This window comes from Geotrypetes seraphini, chromosome 11, assembly GCF_902459505.1.
Source record: "Geotrypetes seraphini chromosome 11, aGeoSer1.1, whole genome shotgun sequence".
In the NCBI taxonomy this organism is placed as follows: Eukaryota; Metazoa; Chordata; class Amphibia; order Gymnophiona; family Dermophiidae; genus Geotrypetes; species Geotrypetes seraphini.
In genome coordinates, this window is record NC_047094.1 from 55,138,943 (window position 1) to 55,159,798 (window position 20,856).

The 20,856-nt window shown below is 41.8% G+C and overlaps 1 protein-coding gene across 3 annotated transcripts in view; it reads left to right on the forward strand.

Moving 5' to 3' along the window:
* The window catches only part of ASB8 (ankyrin repeat and SOCS box containing 8), a 40,352-nt gene extending 19,880 nt beyond the window's left edge, over positions 1-20,472 (forward strand). For 2 of the 3 annotated variants that reach the window (XM_033915164.1, XM_033915163.1), the window contains exons 2-4: positions 8,906-9,070; positions 18,707-18,811; positions 19,076-20,472. In XM_033915164.1, coding sequence (XP_033771055.1) covers positions 8,942-9,070; positions 18,707-18,811; positions 19,076-19,708 — 867 coding nt within the window. In that variant the 5' untranslated portion in view covers positions 8,906-8,941 and the 3' untranslated portion in view covers positions 19,709-20,472. Of the gene's footprint in view, positions 1-7,263; positions 7,306-8,905; positions 9,071-18,706; positions 18,812-19,075 lie in introns of all 3 variants that reach the window. The other variant, XM_033915166.1, reaches the window with a different exon arrangement.
* The last annotated feature ends 384 nt before the right edge of the window (positions 20,473-20,856 follow it).

A 20,856-nucleotide genomic window follows, 5' to 3' on the forward strand; every position in this document is an offset into this window, starting at 1 on the left:
ATGATCTACGACTTATTGTTGTATTGTCATTGCTTGGCTTAACAGCTGTTTGGGTCCTGAATGTTAATCTTGGTTGTTGATACTCATACCTTGATTATGTTTTGCCTTTGTAGTATTGTGTAATATACTTGTTTAAGTAAATTTGTTTCAGTTTTTTTAAATGAAATTATTATCTGGGGTATTCCCATTTGAACCAACCTTCTTCCAGCTTCTCTCTGTCTCCAGTCAGCCTCCTTTTTCAGCCTTTCCCAACACCAACTTTCAGCCATCTCCTCTCTTGCCCATCTTCCTTCTGTTTCAAAATTTTCAGCCTTCCCAAATAGATGTTTAAGAAATCAAACTGTTACTCATTGGCTTCAAAAATCGGAATCTGACCAGAGTGTGTCTGATGAAGCAGCTTACTCATGCAGCTCATAGGGTTATTTTAAAACCTTACTAATACGTCTAGCTCTCGGTTATCTGTTAGGAATAGCTTGAAATCCAACCTGTTTGTGACCCTCAAGAACTGAGAGTGATAATTGCTGTGTTAATATAGTCCCAGTCCTTCTCTGTACTAATGTTCTTCTGGATTCCTGAGCTGTATGAAGAAAGGATTAAGAATGATGTTTCTGGGACTGCTTTCCCTTATGCAAGAAAAGTCTAGCCCAGTGTCCCATAAACATTTTGGCATCACGGCACATTAAACTCGGTGCCACGGCTGGATGCCCTCCAGCTGCGTCCCTGAGCCTATTTCTATGCCAGTAGGGGTTAATGTCAGAAGAGAGGTACAAGGACAGGAGGAGAGTTGCTGGCGAGGAGGAGAGGTACTGGCACAGCTGACAGCCTACAGGATGTGCCTCTCACCTCGAGGGGCATGTTCTGTAAGTAGTCAGCTGGTGCTGACACCTTTGCTCCTCACTGGCATCTCGCGGCACACCTAGAATCCTGGCACATAGCTTGCAATACACTGGTCTAGCCTATGTGCATGCTACAACTTCTGTAAGGAAAGAATCCCAACCTACTTGTACTTTGCAGTTCCTCTTTGGAAGGGATGCCCACAGTCCATTGGTTCTCCATAACTCTCATGAGGATTAGGGCCCCCTAAGACAATGCTCTCAACATCTCTACCCTGCTTGGTTCAGGACTGGTTATTTATGCTCAGAACTACAATTGGGCCAGGCAGCCAGTAGCCTAGTTTGTGACTCCACTCTTAAGGTCCGAGTTGATCTGCAGGATATTCAAGAGAGGTGCCAGGAAAATGCTGCCAGGAAGTGGCGTAGTGGTTAAGAGCTACAGCATTAGCACTCTGAGGTTGTGAGTTCAAACCTCGCGCTGCTCCCTGTGACCCTGAGCAAGTCACTTAATTCTCCTCTACCCCAGGTACATTAGATAGATTGTGAGCCCACCGGGACAGATAGAGAAAATGCTTGAAGTACCTGTATGTAAACCACTTTGAGTGTGGTTGTATAACTACAAAAAGGTGGTATACAAGTCCTAATCCCTATTGATGACTAGGAGGCCAAACAGCTAAATGAATCCCACATGTGAAGACCCACAAATCCTCAAGTCAAGATGTAGATGTGTTAGGCTGAAGATGTCTCTGATATGGAAAACTACAGTGGTCTTGTTCAAAGTTTTGTCTTTTAAGAAAGAGATTTACTAATAATCTGAACTTGTACTGGGCTTAAACCTTGACCCAACTGCATTTAAACAGTGCTAATGGCTTATTACTGCAGAAATCATGAGCCTGGCTTAAGTAAGTGCATCTCAGAGCTCACATTACCTCTCAGTACAGATGGAAACTATCTTCTGATTAGTAACCCTGGAAACTAGAAGGTGACTGAAGCAGGTTTTTTTTTGTTTTGGCTGAAACCAAATCTGCAGCAGAAATTCATTGCACAGGTTTGGCTGAAATGGAAACCAGGCAGCATGGCCCCAACCTGACCAAAAGTAGACTCCACAGCCCCTCTGGCCCCTTCAACAGAAAACAACCTCCTGACTGAAAGCCATTGTCCTTCTACCACCTGCAGGCCTTCCTCGGGCCTACTTTAGAAACTCTGGTGCTCTAGTGGCCTCATCAAGGTGAGGGCAATTCTCAATCGCTCCTGCCCATGCCAGTTTCACATTCAAAATGTCTGTTGGGGACTCCTGAGACAGTCTTGCAAGATTGCCTTGGGAAGTTATGGCAGTCATTTTAATGAGAGATCCCCCAGTGAGAATACTAGACCACCAGGGCTTCTAAGGTAGGTCCAGGGAGGGCCTACAAGTGGTGGGAAGTTGCTGGCCTTTGGTTGAGGAAGGGGAAGCAGAGAGTAGTTAGGCTTTTTATTGGGAGAGGATGGGGAAGTCTCAGTAGAAAATGCATTGGCATTTTTGGCTGAAACCAAAACATGCCCAAATCCAGATTTTGGGGTGGTTTTGGTGCTGGAACAGAAATTTGGTCATCCTCTACTGGAAACCTGCCTCATTGTTCAGTATGGTTTATTCCTTGTCCTGTAAGGTCATATGTAGGTAGGTTCTGTAGAAATGGATTTGGGCTTGACTTAAAAATTCCACTAGGATTCAGTCACAACAGTAGTCAATAATTTTTTGTTTCCATTTGGAAACTGCTTACTTACAAAGCTATTTCTGTAACCTTGCCTGTAAGGAACTAGCACTAATTTGATTAAAAGAAATCAGTTCTCCCCTTTTTTTGATACATCACACCTAACAACTTGATTCCAAATCTCTCAACCCTCTTCTGTAATGCACACCATAGCCATATAACCACCTTCTCTTTTCTTCACTTGTTTCCTTTTTACGCTTCCTTTATTCTGTTTCTCCTTCTGTAGCACTCGCTCACCTCTATTGCCTTTGTAATCCTTCATCTTTCTTCTGCATACCTTCTGAGTATTTGGGCAGCTCTTTACTGTGACCTTGCAAGATAGATTGAAAGGAGTGGCTCTACATGTTGTTTCTGCTTCCACCAGCCAAGTGACCTGATATTGGAAGACAGTGTTCAGCCAGCTCATGAATGAATGTCTTCATCTTGGCTCCTCTGCTATGACAGCAGGCAGCAGTTAGGGAAACTCATAAGTATGGTGGGGTGGAGTGGCTGAGAGCTTCATCTTAGTCTTTGCTATATTGGTGCTGCAGGAGAGAGAGAAAGTGGTGCAGAGGAGTCAGGCTCTTTAAGAGGAGTCAGAACAAGTACCATCTTGAGTGATCTCTCCTTTCATTCCCCCTTCATAATCATCTCTGGCCTCATAGTTTGAGACCCAGTGAGAAACAGATTTATTTGACTCTTCTTTAGTACAGTGGGATCTAATGCTCATATTCTAGATCAGGGGTGTCAAACTCAATCACATAAGAGGCCGAAATCTAAAACAGAGGCTAAGTCAAGGGCTGAATTTTCTATTAAGATACTTAGTCTTAATAGAAGTATAGCTCCTTCCTCGCCCTGAGCCACCTGTGGTGCGGTCAGGTACTTCTGTTGAGCGCCCTGCTCCAACTTAGCTTTTATACTGGGACTGGGTCTTGCTGCCTACAAATGGGTACTGAGGCAGCATGGTGAGGAGCTTGGTGCACCACTGGGACTGGGGCTGCACAGTCAGGCACTTAGATGCGACACAGTCTCCGAGGGCCACATAAAACGGCCAGGCGGACTGGATTTGGCCCCCAGGCCTTGTGTTTGACAAGTGCGTTCTAGATAGAGAAGAAGATATCAGCAGGTTAGAAAACCTTCTTATTACTAGCATCTTAATTTTTCCTTGCCGCTGTGTGTTGTGTCTTATTCCTTCCCATCCAGCTTTTCATCAGGAAGCCCTTATGGGCTTCCATTATTTTACCAGTTATTAATAATTAGGCCTCATTGCATTAAATGGCACTTGTGCTAAAATAGCATGAGGTAGTGTTAAAATAACATCTTAACAGTAACCCATGTTGATAACTATTTCCCTAAATCAGGGGTGCCCACACTTTATGGGCTTGCGAGCTACTTTTATAATGACTAAGTCAAAATGATCTACCAACAATAAAATTTAAAAAACACACAAAGCACACTGAAAGGCAGAGAACATGTTAATTATTCATATTCCGGGTGTTTTCAAAGAGGTCACGGCAGATGACTCTATGCAATGTCACCTCAGTAACAAAATACAAAAATAGACAAATACACCCCCTCCCTTTTTACTAAACCACAATAGTAGGTTTTAGCACAGGGAGTTACGCTGAATGCCTCGTGCTGCTCTCAATGCTCATAGGCTCCCTGCGCTAAAAAACGTTATTGCGGTTTAGTAAAAGGGAGCCATAGTGCAAAATATAGACAGCAGATATAAATTCTCAAAACCGACACATTTTGATCACTAAATTGAAAATAAAATCATTTTTCCTACCTTTGCTGATTGGTGATTTCATGAGTCTCTGGTTGCACTTTCTTCTTCTGACTGTGCATCCAATCTTTCTTCCTTTCTTTCAGCCTCCTGTATGTTTCCTCTCCTCCAGACCTCATTCTCTCCCCCAACTTTTTCTTTCTGTCTCCCTGTTCCCCCTTCTTTCTGTCTCCCTGTCTGCCCCCTTTCTTTCTTTCTTTCTTTCTCCGTGCCCTCCCCCAAGCCACTCGGTTTGCTGCCACCGCCATCGGGGAACAGCCCCCAAGCCACCGCCGTCCCAAGCTTTCCCTGCAGAAGCGTCACACTGACCAGCATTCCGCTCCCTGACATCAATTCTGACGTAGGAGAGGAAGTTCCGGGCCAACAAGGCATTTCTCCTCATTCCATCCAGCCTGAGCCCCATCTCTCCTTGATCCAGCATTTCCCTTCTGTGTCTGTCAGAATTACCATTCCACCTATTTTCCAGCATCACCCTTCTTTGTGTCCATCTCACCTATATCCCTATCTCACCACTTTTTCAGAATCTTCATTTGTCTCTGTCCTTGTCGTTACCCCATGTTCACCATTTGCTCTTTCAATGTCTTTATCTCCCCCCCACACACACTTTTTCAGCATTACTTCTATGTCTCTATTTCAACTCCTCTTCATGTCCCCTCTGTATCTCTATCCTTATTCAGTAGGTCTTGCTTACCCTTTCTCTTCTTTGTGCCACTATCTCCATTTTCAGCTTTCCCCCCTTTTCCTTTGTTAATGCACCCTGTAGCCAGAATCTTTCCACCCTCCCTCCACTCCGGCCCAGCCCAGTATGAAATATTTCCTTTTGTTTCCCTCCCCTCTCTCTTTCTCTCTCTCTTCTGCTCCCTCACCCACGAGTCCTGCATCTGGCCCTCTCCCTTCTACCTGCACCTGGCAAAACCCCCCTGCTCCGCGGCTCTCTTAAGCAACTCGTCAGCAGCAGTGATCAAGACAAGCTGCCGACATCGAGGCCTTCCCTCTACGAGTCCCGCCTTTGTGGAAAAAGGAAGTTGAAACAAGCGGGACTCGCAGAGGGTAGGCCCCGACGTCAGAAGCTTGTGTTGATCGCTGCTGCTGAGTTGCCGAAGAGAGCCGCGGAGCAGGGGGTGTGGCCGGAAGCAGGTAGAAGGGAGAGGGAGATAGGAAGGCTGTAGAAGCTCCGGAGCATGACACCGACCCCGGCCAGGATGATTTATTTTTCAGGCTGCTGCTGCCGCTGCCACGCTCCCCTCCCTCCCCCCCCCCCCCCCGAAATGACAAAAACAGCCTAAAGTGGATGCCCCGGCGTCGGCGTCTTTGACATCGGGGAGAGGAAGGCTGATAGGCCCGGTAGATCGGGACGGCAACACGAGTCTATCACAGAGCCCGGGATGGGCTCTGCGATCGACTCACGTTGCCTTCCTGAGCTACCGGTCGATCGCGATCGACGCGTTGGGCACCCCTGCCCTAAATGATACCGTGATGCATTATTGTGCTCTTTGTATCCCAGAGGCTTCGAGGACTGCTTCAGCAATACTTCCACTTTGGGCTAGTGATTTGAAACCAAGGCTTTAATCATATTTAACTTAACTCTTATTATCTCCCAACCAAGATCTTTTTGGCATCCTGACACTTCCACTACGTAATTGTGCCAGAATTCTTCATACTTCAGATTTGATCAAACATTTCACGGTGGATGTTAGCTGAGGTTAACGTGAACCTTACTACTATTTATCACTTCTATAGTGCTGAAAGGTGTACACAGCACTGTACTTTGCTAGTGAATCATTTGATGTGGGCCCCCAAGAGACTTGCTTATTGATTTCGTTCCCATTTTAATGTTTTACACAACTCTAAAAAGAATCCAATATGAGAGACAATTGAAAGGTAAATAAGGTTCTCACAGTTAACTTTCTTTTAGTACATCTGGGTTTCTGGTTATTAAAGTGCTCACACAAAAGATTCATTTAACAAATGTGTTCTTGATGGGTAGGATTAAACATCCTAAAAGGAAAGCAGGCTTCACTGCAAAAATACAAAATAGGTATTAATTTGGGAATATTATCTAGATTTGGGAATATTATCTAGATTCTCTCTTCACAATAGCCAAAAGGTTAAGTTTGAATAAGTTGTAATTCGTCCTGACCTACATTTTAGGAAGTGGATAGAATACCATATTCTAGGGGGAGAGGGATTGCAGGAAGGGAGAATAATGGAAGGTGGGGAAGAAGGTGACTTTTTTATATTGGTGCGAGAAGTCTGTAAGAGCCAAGGCCTCCTAGCTAGTTTATTTTTCCTTTTTTTCTTTCTACCATAAATATATTATTTCCTGTGCAAACAGCATACGATTCTTTATGGATGGGTTATGCACCCCAACTCACGAATTGCTTGCAAAAGGCATCAGTCATTCTCTGGGCAGCCCCTCATCTCCAGTTTTAACTCTGTAAGCAAGCTGAAAAGATGTCTTTTCATCTGCTCTGCACTACAATTTTTATTTTCAGGTCTTAATCCGATTTTTTATTGAGACTTCCATGTGCTATGTCCCCAGTAGTCTTGGGACAGCTCTGCCTGATAGAAGGGTCAGACATTGGGATCTGTAGCCAGGAGGACTACATTTTTAAAAAAGAGAACCTGCCTTGCTGGCCTGCATAACCCTTTAGAGCTGAGCTCCGGTCCTCTGGAAGCAGTGCACGCCCCTTTGGAGTCAGGTGCTTGAGTGTAGGCTGATTTAACCCCACAACTGGCTGGGAGGCTTGGTAGAGGTGGGCTGCATCTCTTCCCCCCCTCCAAGAGTCATGTGGAAGACTGAGTGATTGAGGGTTTCAGGTTTTTGGAACCTGAATAAAAGGCAGCCCAAAGAGACAAGTCGTTGGAACTACCCTTTGCTTGTCTGAGGCAGAAATACCTTCTCTATTTCCAGCTGCAGTGAAAAGCTGATGCAGGCACAGCACTTGGCAGATTTGTGAGTACAGCTCATTACTATTTATGCGAAAATCAAGGTGGGACGAAATTCAGCAAAACTAAGGGTTTCTGAGGGTGTCCCAAGGGTCCCCCACCTCTAAAAACCTATTTTCAGTAATTTTGCACTTTGTTTTTACTCTCACAGGCCATTTTTGGTACTAAAATGCTGCCGCCAAGGCCATCTTAAATTTCCCGATTTTATTTTAAAAGCTTTCTTCTGCCTCAAATTTACTTGGTTTTGGTACAAATCAGTTATTATGGACTCCTCAGGTAGATTAGATCCCATATCATGCCAATTTTGTGCTGGATGGTCTTTGACCCATGTGCTGGCATGTGAGGGAGAGCAGGAGCAATGGACCCTCTCTGTTCACCATAAGGGTCAGGAGGGAAAGGAAGCTCTAGATCTGGGTCATAAAGCCTGTTAGAGCCTCTAAACCACATGTGTCAAACACAAGGCCAGTGGGCTGACCTGTGGGCCGAATCCGGCCCGCCTGGCCTTTTTATGTGGCCTGCGGCAATGCTCCCAAACTTCCCCTTCTCACAGCCCAGTGTGTCCTCCCTCCCGCGCCAGTCCGACATCGCCGTCATGCCAGAGGAAGTTGTGCGTCATTGGAGACAGACCGTGGCAGGCGAAAAGCAGGAGAGGGAGCCACGTACAACACTGCCAAATTGCTTAGGCCGGCAGACTCCTTGGCTTGGCGGTGACATCGGACCAGCGCCAGAGGGAAAGGTGCCGGGCTGTGAGGAGAGAGGGACTGGCACTGGAGGGAAAGGCATGCTGGGCTGTAAAGAGAGCGAGATGAAGGAAGAGAGGTTGGACTTGGGGTAGTGTGGAGAAAGAGGGAAAAAGATACTTGGAAGGAGAACAGTTGGGAAGAAAAAAGGAGAAATGACGGCTCTTCCCCTTCCCGATGCATTCTGGGATGCACTGGAGAGGAGCCTAAGGCCCTGATTGGCTTAGATGCCTAAAGCCCCTCCCATAGGCACCTGGGCCAATTAGAGTCAGGCCTCCTTCCCAGTGCATCCTGGCATGCACTGTGAGTGGTCTAGGACTCTGGTCAGATAACTATGTCCCCTCTCATGGGCCCACTGAGATGCACTGGGAAGAAGGCCTAAGACTCTGATTGGCCCAGATGCCTAAGGCCTCTCCTGTGGGAGGGACCTTAGGCATCTGAGCCAATTAGGACCCGATTTCAGCGGGAATTGGGGGGTCCCTTGCCGCAGCCGCTTAGCTGATCACTGCAGGGGGATTCCCTTGCTGCGATTAGCTGATGGTAAGGGATCTCTCTATCAGGCAGGTGTGATTCTCTAACTGAAGCCTGTGACAAGGGCACCAGTTAGAGAATCAGGGCGGTTAGGCAGGTCTATCTATTAGGGCAGATGTGATTCTGTATAGGATGCAGGTGTTCGATTCTCAGCCGCTTCTTAGATGGCTGCTGAGTCTGGCGTCCTATACAGAATCTGTCCCTTAGAGTTTGCCTTATTTTAACAGCAAAGTGTAAAGGGGCCTAAGAAAGTTATTAGCAGCATAGTGCTTCACTGCAATACCAGCAGCGAATAAGGTTAAGCAGTCTTGATTTGTTTCTTTTTCTCTTTGACAGGTAGAGTGGAGCATGTGAAATAAAGTTTGAGGGCTGATGAGTTCCAGCATGTGGTACATTATGCAGAGCATCCAGAGCAAATACTCCTTGTCTGAGCGACTGATCCGCACCATCGCAGCCATCCGGTCATTCCCCCATGAAAACGTGGACAACCTTATTAGACGGGTATGGCAGTCACAAAAAGGGAACGCCATATCAGACACTTCTACAAGTTTTTCTGTATATGGTGCTCTTGAGAATGAAATATAATGAAAAATATACACTTGCATATACTCATGTTTTCATTTAATTTTAATTTACAATTTCTATTCCACCTTTTCTGATGGTCAATTCAAAGTGAGGTACAAAAAAAAATTAAAAAATACAGTATTAAATGTAATATTATACATAAAAAAATAATTACAGAGCAAATAAACACAACCTATGCAATCTTCCCTGCAGTAACCTCAGTTACACATTCAAATTTTCATATGGAACCTGACATCCACTCCTTCCTCATGTCCCTTACCCAACAGTGTAGATGTATTGTGTTCTTTTATCTTGTACATGGCATTCTGTTGTTGCCTCAGTAAAGATATACAGTGATACCTTGGAATCCGAACTTAATCCGTTCGAGTTCCAAGACAATTTTTCCCATTGAAAATAATAGAAACTGGAGTAATCCGTTCCTGGGTCCCACAAACTCAAATTTGAACAGGAAATACACTGGATTTTAAGATAAAATATTAACAAATATTCCAAAGCAGCATTCAGATTCTGGGGCACAAACACACACATACAATGTGCAGGACGTTCGGATTCCAAAGCAGAGTTCAGATTCCAAGACAAAATTTACTACAAAAAAAGTTTGGATTCCAAGTCATTAGAGTTCTGGAGTGTTCGGATTCCGAGGTACCACTGTGTAAATATATAAAACCAAACAAACGTGTCACAATTAGGTAAAGAATCAACCTCCTTAATAGCTACCAACGTTCTGAGTCTCCCTTTCTAAAGTTCCTTCCCCCTTCCATGAAATTATCCATTTCAGAAGCCTGAACTCAAATAAAAGTTGAGCACATAACATCACATTAACTTACTTGCCTAGACTTTCTTGGTACTGAACTGGCGTTCTCTTAAGCAGCTGTTTTGTGGAAGATGACTTTTGGGAATTGTTTCTGGATGGAAATACATTGTTCAGGTTTGGGGTGAAGACCAGGCTACGTTTCACTTTGGCTCTGGTTTCAGAGCCTAATCTGGCGCTAATAGTTTGCAGCTGCTGCTATGTAACTGTAAGCAAGTTTTGGTGAATTTGATATATTTTTTTTGTCAAAAGGAAGTATTTCAGCAGGAGCTAATTTCCAAAGCAGCTTATAGGTTTAGATACGTCCCAAAGATTAACAACAGTATCTTTATGTAAAATCTTCTTTTTTGAAAGTAGAATGAATATACAGCCAATTTGTTACATAAAAACAAGAAATTCCATGTGTATATAATAGTCAAAGAAATAGAAATCTTTTTAGGTAAGTTAATTCCCTTAAACAACCCCAAAATTGCTACCCCCAACCTCTTTCCCATCTTTCTGACAACTAGAAGAAATCATCACAAGCCTATTTTGTTGAAAGTGAATTAAACAGTGTACTTCACAACCACATTATCAAAAAATTCAAAAAGGGGGCCCAAATTTTTTAAGAATTTAGTTATAACTTTCTCTCCAGTTCAAGCCATAGATAGTCTCCATTCTCAGTAATTCATGCATTTGATTCCTCCATAAACAAAATGCCTGAGGTTCTGGTTGTATCCATTGAAGAAGAATACATTCCATAGCAATCTGGCAGACCTTTTGTAGAAATAGTTCGCGGTCGACCACTTGTTCATTATCATCCACATTATCCAGGAGATACACTTCCATTGCCTATCAAGTGCTCTTCCATTGCCTATCAAGTGCTCCAACACAGTATCTTTAATGTCATGTAAAAGATGGCTACACAGTACTGTACTTCCAAGCGTGACAGTGTGGCATTAGGTCAGTAGTGGTACAGAGAAAGGAGCCACGTAATTACATGTAAGATCATCCTACTCTTGGTTCCCCAGCCCTGCAGTCTTCAGCATTAAATGCTTTCTCTGAGGTCCTCACATACTACACGTGCACAGACTTACTTGGCTTTACAGATCTTATGGAGTCGGAGCTTGAGGCTGTAGAATGATGGTAACTTCTGACAAATGAGCAACAAAAAAGAGACTGTCACAGGTATATTGCTCTCTAGATAACTATGTAGAAGGATGTTTCAAAGCTAGTTTAGTAGCTAAGATTTAATGCTAAAAAATGTAAAATCAAGCATTTAGCCAACCCCCCCCCAAAAAAAAACAAAACAACCAAACAAACAAGGAAGCAGTACAGTATAGAGGGGTAAAGTTGTTCTGTGCACAAAGGTAGAATGAGACTTGGGGGTGATCATATCTGATGATCTTAAGGTGGTTAAATAGAGAGACAAGGTGATAAGGATTCTTGGTTCCATTAGGAAAAGAATGGCCAGCAGGAAAAAGGTGTTCTTTATCATCCCACTAGACCTGGCACATGGGTTTGTGTTGTGTTTCTTCATTTCCCTACCGTAGTTGTCCTTGCACATACCCATGTGTCCAATTCATCTCTCTGTTGTTCCCTTCTTTTAATTCATGAAGTGTTGCCACGATATTGCACAATGTAAGATAATATTCTCTATAACTTGTTTCATTTAATACCTGCCACAGGTCTTTTTAATTTTTTCAATCAAGGAAACCATATTGATTTTTTTCTATTTAAGTAAATCAGTCCACAAAACGTTTTTTGCAGTATTGATTATGTAGCTGGTTAGAAACACTTTTCATATGATTCTTTGTTTCCTGTTTTGAATTTCACACTAAAGATCTATGGTGCCCTTTCAATAAGTTGTATTCCCGACACTTTTTTGGTAGCCACATTTTTATAATGGGGGCATATATTGAGTAATTTTAGTAGTCTTTTTTTTTTTTGTATTTTGTTTAGTGTGTTGTTTTTTTTTTGTCTTTTTAAATAATAATTTCAATGTGCTAATTTGGATGAGAAATGCTGTCTCAGCCTTGCACCTTCTGAATGAGATATGAATATGAATCATGCTGCTAGTAAGTCATACATTCTCTTGAATCTTGTGATCAAATAGCTTGCAAGGTAATCTGTTGGCAGCATTAAGGGCCCCATTTCTCAAAGCCACAGTAGCAATTCCCGCATGGCAAACGTGACGTAGCCCATTCAGTTCCTATGGGCTGCTTTTCATTTGCTGTGCTGGGACTCGCTACCATGGCTTTGTAAAAGGGCGTCTAAGGAAAAGATTCTGTAAACGGTGCCTAAATTGGCAGCTGTCTACAAGCCGCGTGTCAGTTATGCTCAGGCACCAGAATCGTAGCTAATGGCACTTACCAGAAAATATAGGCATTTGCAGTTGTAGGTTGGGTTTTACTGATCTACATTGCAAACGCCTAAGTTCTTTAGTCGCGCCTAACGACGCCTAAGTCCCACTCCACCCCCTAACAATGCCAACGGTGGCGCTAGGCATCCTGCTGTGTATGCGATTCTGGTGCCTACTTTAAAAAAATGTTTTAATCGGTTTTAAGTGATGCATTTTCATCATCATATTGTTCTTTTGGTTTATTCATCTTTACACATCCAGGGAGGGTGGGGGGTTGGAGGGAGGGGAGTAAATATTGATAGAGATATTTGGGTAACTTTATTCTTCTTTTGTATTATATCTTAGGTAATATTCTGATATTATTAGATGCAAGAATCTGAAATTATTGAATGATATTTATGTTACTTGAATAGGAATTAGTGTAATGTGTGTAATATTTACTGTTCTTTTATGACACTGTTTTTGATTAAAAATCAGTAAAGAATTTAAAAAAAATTTTTTTAAAAAATGATGCAATCATCACGCAAATTAAAGCTAATTAAAACAATTAAATTAGGCAGCGATAGGATGCCTACCACTGCCTAACTCACAGCGCCTTTTATAGAATATGGCCCTAAATTTTTAATATTTGTAACTTTTAGCTTCATTTTCAGCCACCTTTCATGACTATTCACTAAAACTTTTAAGGAAATATTTTCTATTTTTTTTTTTTAATTCTTTATTCATTTTCAATATTTTCAATAAGTGCAATACAAATTAAATACATTTTATATTTAAGACATCACTTAATACTCTTTCAAGAAATAAATCAATCTATATCCCTCCCTCCCACCCTATCCCATAACTATTATAAATTTTTAATTTAATAATCAAATCTTCAAAAAGCTCATTATGATATACATTTCATATCCATAAGAGATAATAAGCATTAATAAATAAACCCATACATTAATTTTACAATAATTCAGAGAATCATTTAAAAATAAATCCACCCTCCCTCCCTCCCCCTGGATGTGCACATAATATATCAATAAAAATCAAATCTACAATAGATCAACAAAAGACATCTTGATATACAGATATGAAAAAATGATTGCAGAATCGTTAGGGAATATAAAAATTTTCAAGTTAATAAGGAAATATTTTCAAAAAGTGTCTTAGAATTTAGCAAACTGATTTTTCAATTTTATATGTTTTGGAAATCCAAATTTTATTTTCAAGAAATGTGTTTTTGATGATACGATTGACATTTTTTTTCTGATGTTGTTGACCTTTAGTCATTTTTGTTAGTGTTTTTTGGAAACTAGTTTTGTTATTCCTGTTTTATAAATAGTAACTGTCTGCTTGATTATGTTTTTGCACATTTGTATACATATTAATTTTTCATTTCTTTGGCTTTGTTTTTGATGCTTTACCTTCATTTTTCATCCCTCTGGGATGCATTGGTTCTGTATCAATCACAAAGTATTTCAAGACTTTAAAGAACCACAAGGGGTTCATTTATTTTCCTTCTTTTAATATTAGATTTATGTTCTGCCATTCTGTGCCTCAAAGATCTTGAAGTCAATCCGATGTATAACTTCACACATGGGCATTCTACCACATATTTATTTATTTATAAATAAAATTCAAAATATCCGCTGGGCATAAAATCTCTTTCAGGTTGTCCTAACAAATGGGCACAAGTTCAGTGGCCATCAGTGTTCAGTAAGCCATCAAAGCTTGGGTGATTCGCTTAGCTTTTATGGAGTTTTATTAGCTACTTCAAAATGGTAGGAATTCTCTCCAATAGCCTGATGGCAGTAGCCTGTATCAACAAACAGGGAGGAACAAAAAAATGTGCAAATTACAGAAGAGGTACAGATATTGATGGATTGGGTGGAGGAGAAATAGGGAAATATCTCTGTGGTCAAAATATCTATATAAGAACATATGACTAGCCTTACTAGGCAGACTAATGGTTCATTTAGCACAGCAGTCCATCCTCACGTAGCCAATCCAGGTCGCTAGTACCTGGCAAAAATTATCTCAGCAGAAATTCTGTGAATCCAAGAGAATGAAGCCTAATGAAGACCTTAGTAAAAGGACTTGATGTAACATAGAAACATGACGGCAGATAAAAGCCAAATGGCCCATCTAGTCTGCCCATCCACAGTAACCATTATCTCTTTCTCTCTCTCAGAGATCCTACGTGCCTATCCCAGGCCCTCTTGAATTCAGACACAGTCTCTGTTTCCACCATCTCTTCCGGGAGACTGTTCCACACATCTACCACCCTTTCTGTAAAAAAGTATTTCCTCAGATTAGTCTGGAGCCTATCACCTCTTAACTTCATCCTATGCCCTCTCATTGCAGAGTTTCCTTTCAAATGAAAGAGACTCAACTCATTCACATTTATATTACAAAGGTATTTAACCGTCTCTATCATATCTCCCTCTTCCGCCTTTCCTCCAAAGTATACAGATTGAGATCTTTAAGTCTGTCCCCATATGCCTTATCACGAAGACCACACACCATTTTAGTAGCCTTCCTCTGGACCGACTCCATCCTTTTTATATCTTCTTGAAGGTGCAGCCTCCAGAATTGTACACAGTTTTCTAAATGAGGTCTCACCAATCTTATACAGAGGCATCAATACCTCCTGTTTCCTACTGACCATACCTCTCCCTATGCAACCTAGCATCCTTCTAGCTTTCGCCGTAACCTTTTCAACCTTTTTTGGTCACCTTAAGATCATCACATACAATCACACCCAAGTCCCTCTCTTCTGTTGTGCACATAAATTCTTCACCCCCGAAACTACCGTTCCCTATGGTTTTTGCAGCCCAAATGCATGACCTTGCATTTCTTAGCATTAAATTTTAGCTGCCAAATTTCAGACCATTCTTCAAACTTCGCCAGGTCTTTCTTAATGTTATTCACACCATCCAGCGTGTCTACTGTATTGCAGATTTTGGTATCCGCAAAGAGGCAAATCTTACTAGACAACCCTCCAGCAATATCATTTATAAAAATGTTAAAAAGTACAGGCTCAAGAACAGAACCTTGAGGCACATCACTGGTAACATCCCTTTCCTCAAAGCAATCTCCATTGATCATTATCCTCTGTTGCCTTCCACTCAACCAGTTCCTGACCCAGCCAGTCACTTTGGGACCCATCCCAAGGGCACTCAGTTTATTTATCAGACGTTTGTTTGAAACTAGAGGATCCTCTGTCTCTAGAGAGCAGGGACCATCTGTTGTTTCAAGGCATGATCAGCATGCGAAATGTGCCTTAGTTTTGTCTTATGGCTTAGTTCTTGAGAGGGTGTGTTAAAGATGAAAAGCTGTTTGATTCTAGAAAATGTCTAATTAGATTTGGAGGAAATGTGAGAATTGGTGTCAAGATGTGTTTTTCCTTTGCATTCTTCTGTTTCAGATATTTTGGATTTTTTGCATGATAGTCTGGACAAAGGGTTTGGCATTCACCTCATTTAAGGTACAACTAGTGGCTTTATCCTGTTTAGAGGTCTAGTGAAGGCAATGAGCTTGACTTCACATTCAGATGTAGTACATTTTTTCCATTCATTTCCCCTGAGATTTAAACTTGGTCTTGTCTACTTTAGTTTAGTCTCCTTTTGAACCTCTGGATTCTGCAATCTTAAAAGATATCACCCTTAAGTATGCTTTCCTGTAGGTATTTGTACAATTAAGCACATTTTAGAATTACATGCCTTGTCATGTAGAAAAAGTTTTGGTCTTTAGCAGAGAAAAGGTTGTACTTAGACCAGTTGCATTCTTTTTCCTCAAAATGGTGTCATTCTTCTCTCTGAATTAGGCTATTTCTTTACCTGTTTTCTAGGATCTTAAAAATGAGTGTAGTGGTTGGCTTGCACAACTGGATGTGAGATGCATGTTGAAGGAAGTACATGAGAGTATGGAGGCAATAAGGACATCGGATGAGCTCTTTAGACATTTGGTTGGAGTCCATAAAGAGGAAGTGATATAAAAAATGACAATTGCTTGATGAGTTAAGAAGCTCATATTCTCTGTGGTTATCCAGTTCCAGAAGTTTTGAAAGCTGATTCTTGGGCAGAGCACTCCTTAGCTCCTCCTCATGAAATCTGCAAAGCAGCAACCTGCAAATCTGTGTATTCTTTTGGCTGTCACTACAGAGTTGAAAGTTGAAGCTTGAAGTGATGCAGCCCTTGAAATACCTGCTTCTAATATACTTTAGCTCCAGTGCCCCACCCTTAGTAAATACTGCTTTGGTACATCCCAAGCATCTAAACTGGTCTGGTGGGCCAATGAAGAAAAGTAAATTTAGTTCTTACCTACCAATTTTTCCCCTGAGTCCCCCAAACCAGTCCAGAACCCACCTGCGCTTCTTAGCATCAGTTTGTTTCCTATCTCCTGAAGATTTTGATTTTGGTTAGTCTGTTATTCCTGTTGGAAGTCTTGGAGGGCTTTTTCCTTCATTAGCGATTCTGTGTTGAGCGGTTCATTAGTTCCTAGGGAGCTTTTTCCTTTTAATTGACTTTGCTCTTCTGCTTTGTTATGATAAATACTGAGTGGCAAGGGGGTTGCCAGGACAGCACAAACCTAAACTGGTCTGGAGTGACTCAAGGAAAAAAAAAATTAGCAGGTAAGAGCTAATTAACCTTAGTGCCTCTGAGTAAGGGCTAGATTCACTAACCTTCTGATCTGTGTCCGATCTGTGTGCGATTGGAGGCAGGCCGACCGATTCACCAACCATCTTCATGCAAATGGAGTTGATCGGAGGCATGCCCCCAACCGACTGCATGGGGCGGATTGAGTTGGGGAGAGCCTTGACAGTAGTGATAGGAGAAGCAGCCTCCTGTCACTGCTGTCAGGGCTCTGCCGGTTTTTTTTTTGTTTTTTTTTTCATTTTTTTTAATAGGCCACAAAATATCAGGCCTTTAAAAAAAAATTTTTTTAAAAATCCTTCCCCCCATGCCGAACACCTCCCCCCATGCGCGCCTGACCCTGCACAGCACGGCACGGCACACCACCGGCCCGACCCAACAACCCCCTAAACCTAAAAGTTGGGAGCAGGAGGGGTGCTCAGTCCCTTCTGCTCTGTAGGCCTCCAGCGATGGGAACAGGAGGAACCACAAAGTCCTCCTGCTCCTTCTCCTCTGCCCTGCCTGATGCGAACCATTGCATTATGTGATGCACTGGGAGGAACCTAAGGCCCTGATTGGCTCCTCCCCCCATCAAAATGATATAAATTGGATGGAGGAGTCGGTCCAGGAGGCAGCTACAAAAATGGTTGCTGCTCTTCATCATAAAACGTTTGGGGACAGACTTAAAGATCTAAATATGTATATCATAAAGAACTAATAGGAAAGAGGAGATTTGGCAAAGTTATAACTTTAAGGTATAAATATATGGGAACAGGTCTTTTTTCAAAGGAAAGGATGCTCTGCAGTGAGGAGCCCTTAGATGAAGGTGAAGGGTTTAGACGCAGGAGTAATCTAAGGAAATATTTCTTTATGGAGAGGTGGTGGAAATAAGGACAGAATCAGAATTTTAAAAAAACATGGGCGAAGCATTGAAGATATCTATAGAAGAAAGGTATTGCAGAGACTGGGCTATTGATTCAGATGGGCTATATTGTCTTTTTCTTTCATCATTTTCTATCCTATTGCTTTTAAAGGTCAATTTCCAAAACTGTCTGTATTGGTGTAAAATCCATGGATATTTTCCCTGCAGACTTTGAACCTGTGCTCATAGGAAAAGTATATACATACCTTTTCTTTGAAAATTGCTGAAGGAAGATAAAGGGTTTCTTTTATCAAGCAGCGGCAGAACATTTTACCACAGCCCAGCGAGGTAAATGCTCTGACGCTCATAGGAATTGAATGAGCATTGGAGCATTTACCATGCGGTCCTGCGGTAAAAAACTCTACCACTTCTTGATAAAAGGAGACCAAATCTCTTTTTCTGCAGGTGAATTTTTTTTTTTTTTTTTTTGTGGCAACAACAAAAAATTACTTGTTCTGTTAACTTCCCTTAGCTTAATCACCCCCTACCCCCCCCCCCCCCGAATGCTTTTTACCCACATTAGAATGGGCAATTTCAAAAAGCCCCTTGACCAGGTTAAATAACCATTGCACAGATAGATGGCTTTTGAAAATTACCCTACGAGCTAATGGTATGACCTAATTTTATGATAATCTATTACACATCTTCACATATGCATTTTGCTTAGTGTGTAACTGAAGCAAGAAAATGAGTCACATAAGCTAAAATATTAATGGATCAGAAGTTATAGATAACCTGGGTGGTTTTAGAAAACCAACTTTATTGTGTTGATAAATTTACTGTTTGCTATGACGTGGTAAGAAAGTATAAATTTCTTTGGTAACAGTTCAGTTGTCTTTTGTCCTTTTTCTAGGGAGCAGATGTGAACTGCATGCACGGCACTCTGAAGCCATTGCACTGTGCATGCATGGTGGCTGATGCTGATTGTGTTGAGCTCCTCCTGGAAAAAGGGGCTGAGGTAACAATACAGACTTTGACTTGGGAAAGTAGATAATGGGTTTGTTCAGTTCTGTGTCATTTGCTCAGCATCCATTTTTAGGTCTTGACTAAAAATTTTAACCCCTGCATAGGCAAGCAGAGGCATTCTGTGTGTTTAATGTAGAAGGTTAAGATGCGCTAACTGAATGCTAGAGGCTGAGGGACTAGTATATTACATACACAGCGTTTGTTAAAAGTTACTTCCTAACTGTAGAAACTATATAATGCTTTGTCTTGAACATAGGTGAATGCACATGATGGATACCATAGGACTGCACTTCACTATGCAGCAGAGAAGGATGATGCCTGCGTGGAGATTCTCTTGGAATATGGCGCTAATCCCAATGCACTAGATGGGAACAAGGATACACCTCTACACTGGGCAGCCTTTAAAAACAATGCAGAGTGTGTACGTGCACTACTGGAAAGTGGAGCTTTTGTCAACGCTGTGGATTACAACGATGACACCCCTCTCAGTTGGGCCGCCATGAAAGGGAATCTGGAGAGCGTACGGGTGCTTTTGGATTTTGGTGCAGAGGTTCGAGTCACTAATTTAAAGGGCCAGAGCCCTGTTTCTAGGCTGGTGGCACTGCTGGTTAGAGGACTTGGGACAGAAAAAGAGGATGCATGCCTGGAGTTGCTTCACAGAGCAGCAGGGCATTTTGAATTGAGGAAAAATGGAAGCATGCCCCATGAGGTCACCAGAGATAAACAGCTCTGTGATAAACTGATGCGGCTGTGTGCCACGCCTGGAACACTAAAGACTTTATCACGATATATGGTGCGGGGTAGTCTGGGTGTGCGCTACCTGCCAGATGCAGTGAAAGAGCTCCCCCTGCCAGAATCACTGAAAGAATATGTGCTACTAGTGGAATAAGAGAGGAACAAATGTTTCTAGTAGCAAAATCTCATGCAGCATTCAATGGAAACCTTCCTTGCTGCATACTGTGCAATATTTCAGGAGTACATGTGGCTTGAGAACATTCACTCTGCAGGAACTACAGACTTAAATTATTTTTTTCAGGCTGTCAAGAACTGCTTTATTGGTTAGAATGTCATAGACATTACAGTCTCACAATCCATAGGGCTGGACCAATTTGATAGTGAGTTACATCATCATGTAGGTAGCACAGACCACTCAGAATTTGGTTTGTAGGTCATATACTAGCTTGGCTGTCCTAGGCATCTGGGAGACTGCAGGAAGCATTGTACATTTCCAGGATAATGACTAGCAGGGTTGCATATGCTGAGCAAATACTGTATGAAACAGAATCTGCACTTCAGGGTGGTTTACCACATCTATTTTTAAAGATCTACAAAAGAATCCCATTTAATTGAAGGGCTTCTTTCAAAAACCTGCTAAGTCCATATTAGGTGCACTGGATTTAGAGGGTTTTGAAAATAAACCCTTCAGTTGATGTCTCTTTCACTCCTGAATCAGCAGCTAGAGCAGGGTTACCATTTTGTACAAGGTATCAGAATGGTTTTTTTAATCACATCACCACTTCTTCACAGAGTATATTTTGAATTCCTTAAGACTTGCGATGTAAGACTTGTATAGCAGGCCCTGTTTTATTTTGGCAGATATTTCTGAACAGCGTTTCTCCTATTCGTGTCCTCTTATAAAGAGTTCTGATGATGCCTGTCTTAATCCATTTAACTTTCTGCCCATCTCCTATATTGGCTTGTTTGTTATATGAAATAACCTTGAAGGCCTTAAGAAATCCAGATATGCAACCAGGGCTGTGGAGTTGAAGTTGGAGTCAGAGTTGGAAGCAATTTTGGGTGGAGTTGCAGTTGGTAAAAATGTACCGACTCCGACTAGCTTAAAAAAAAAATATCATATATGGTAAATTTATTATTCTAGTCTTATCCTTTGTCCTGGATCTAAAGTTATATTTACCACTACTTTAGATCCAGATCAAAAAATGTAAAGCCTAATATCAGTTGAAGTCAAAGGTTTGTTGCACCTATTACATCTCTTTGATGTTTTTACTCTGGGCACATAATCTGAGAACTCAATCA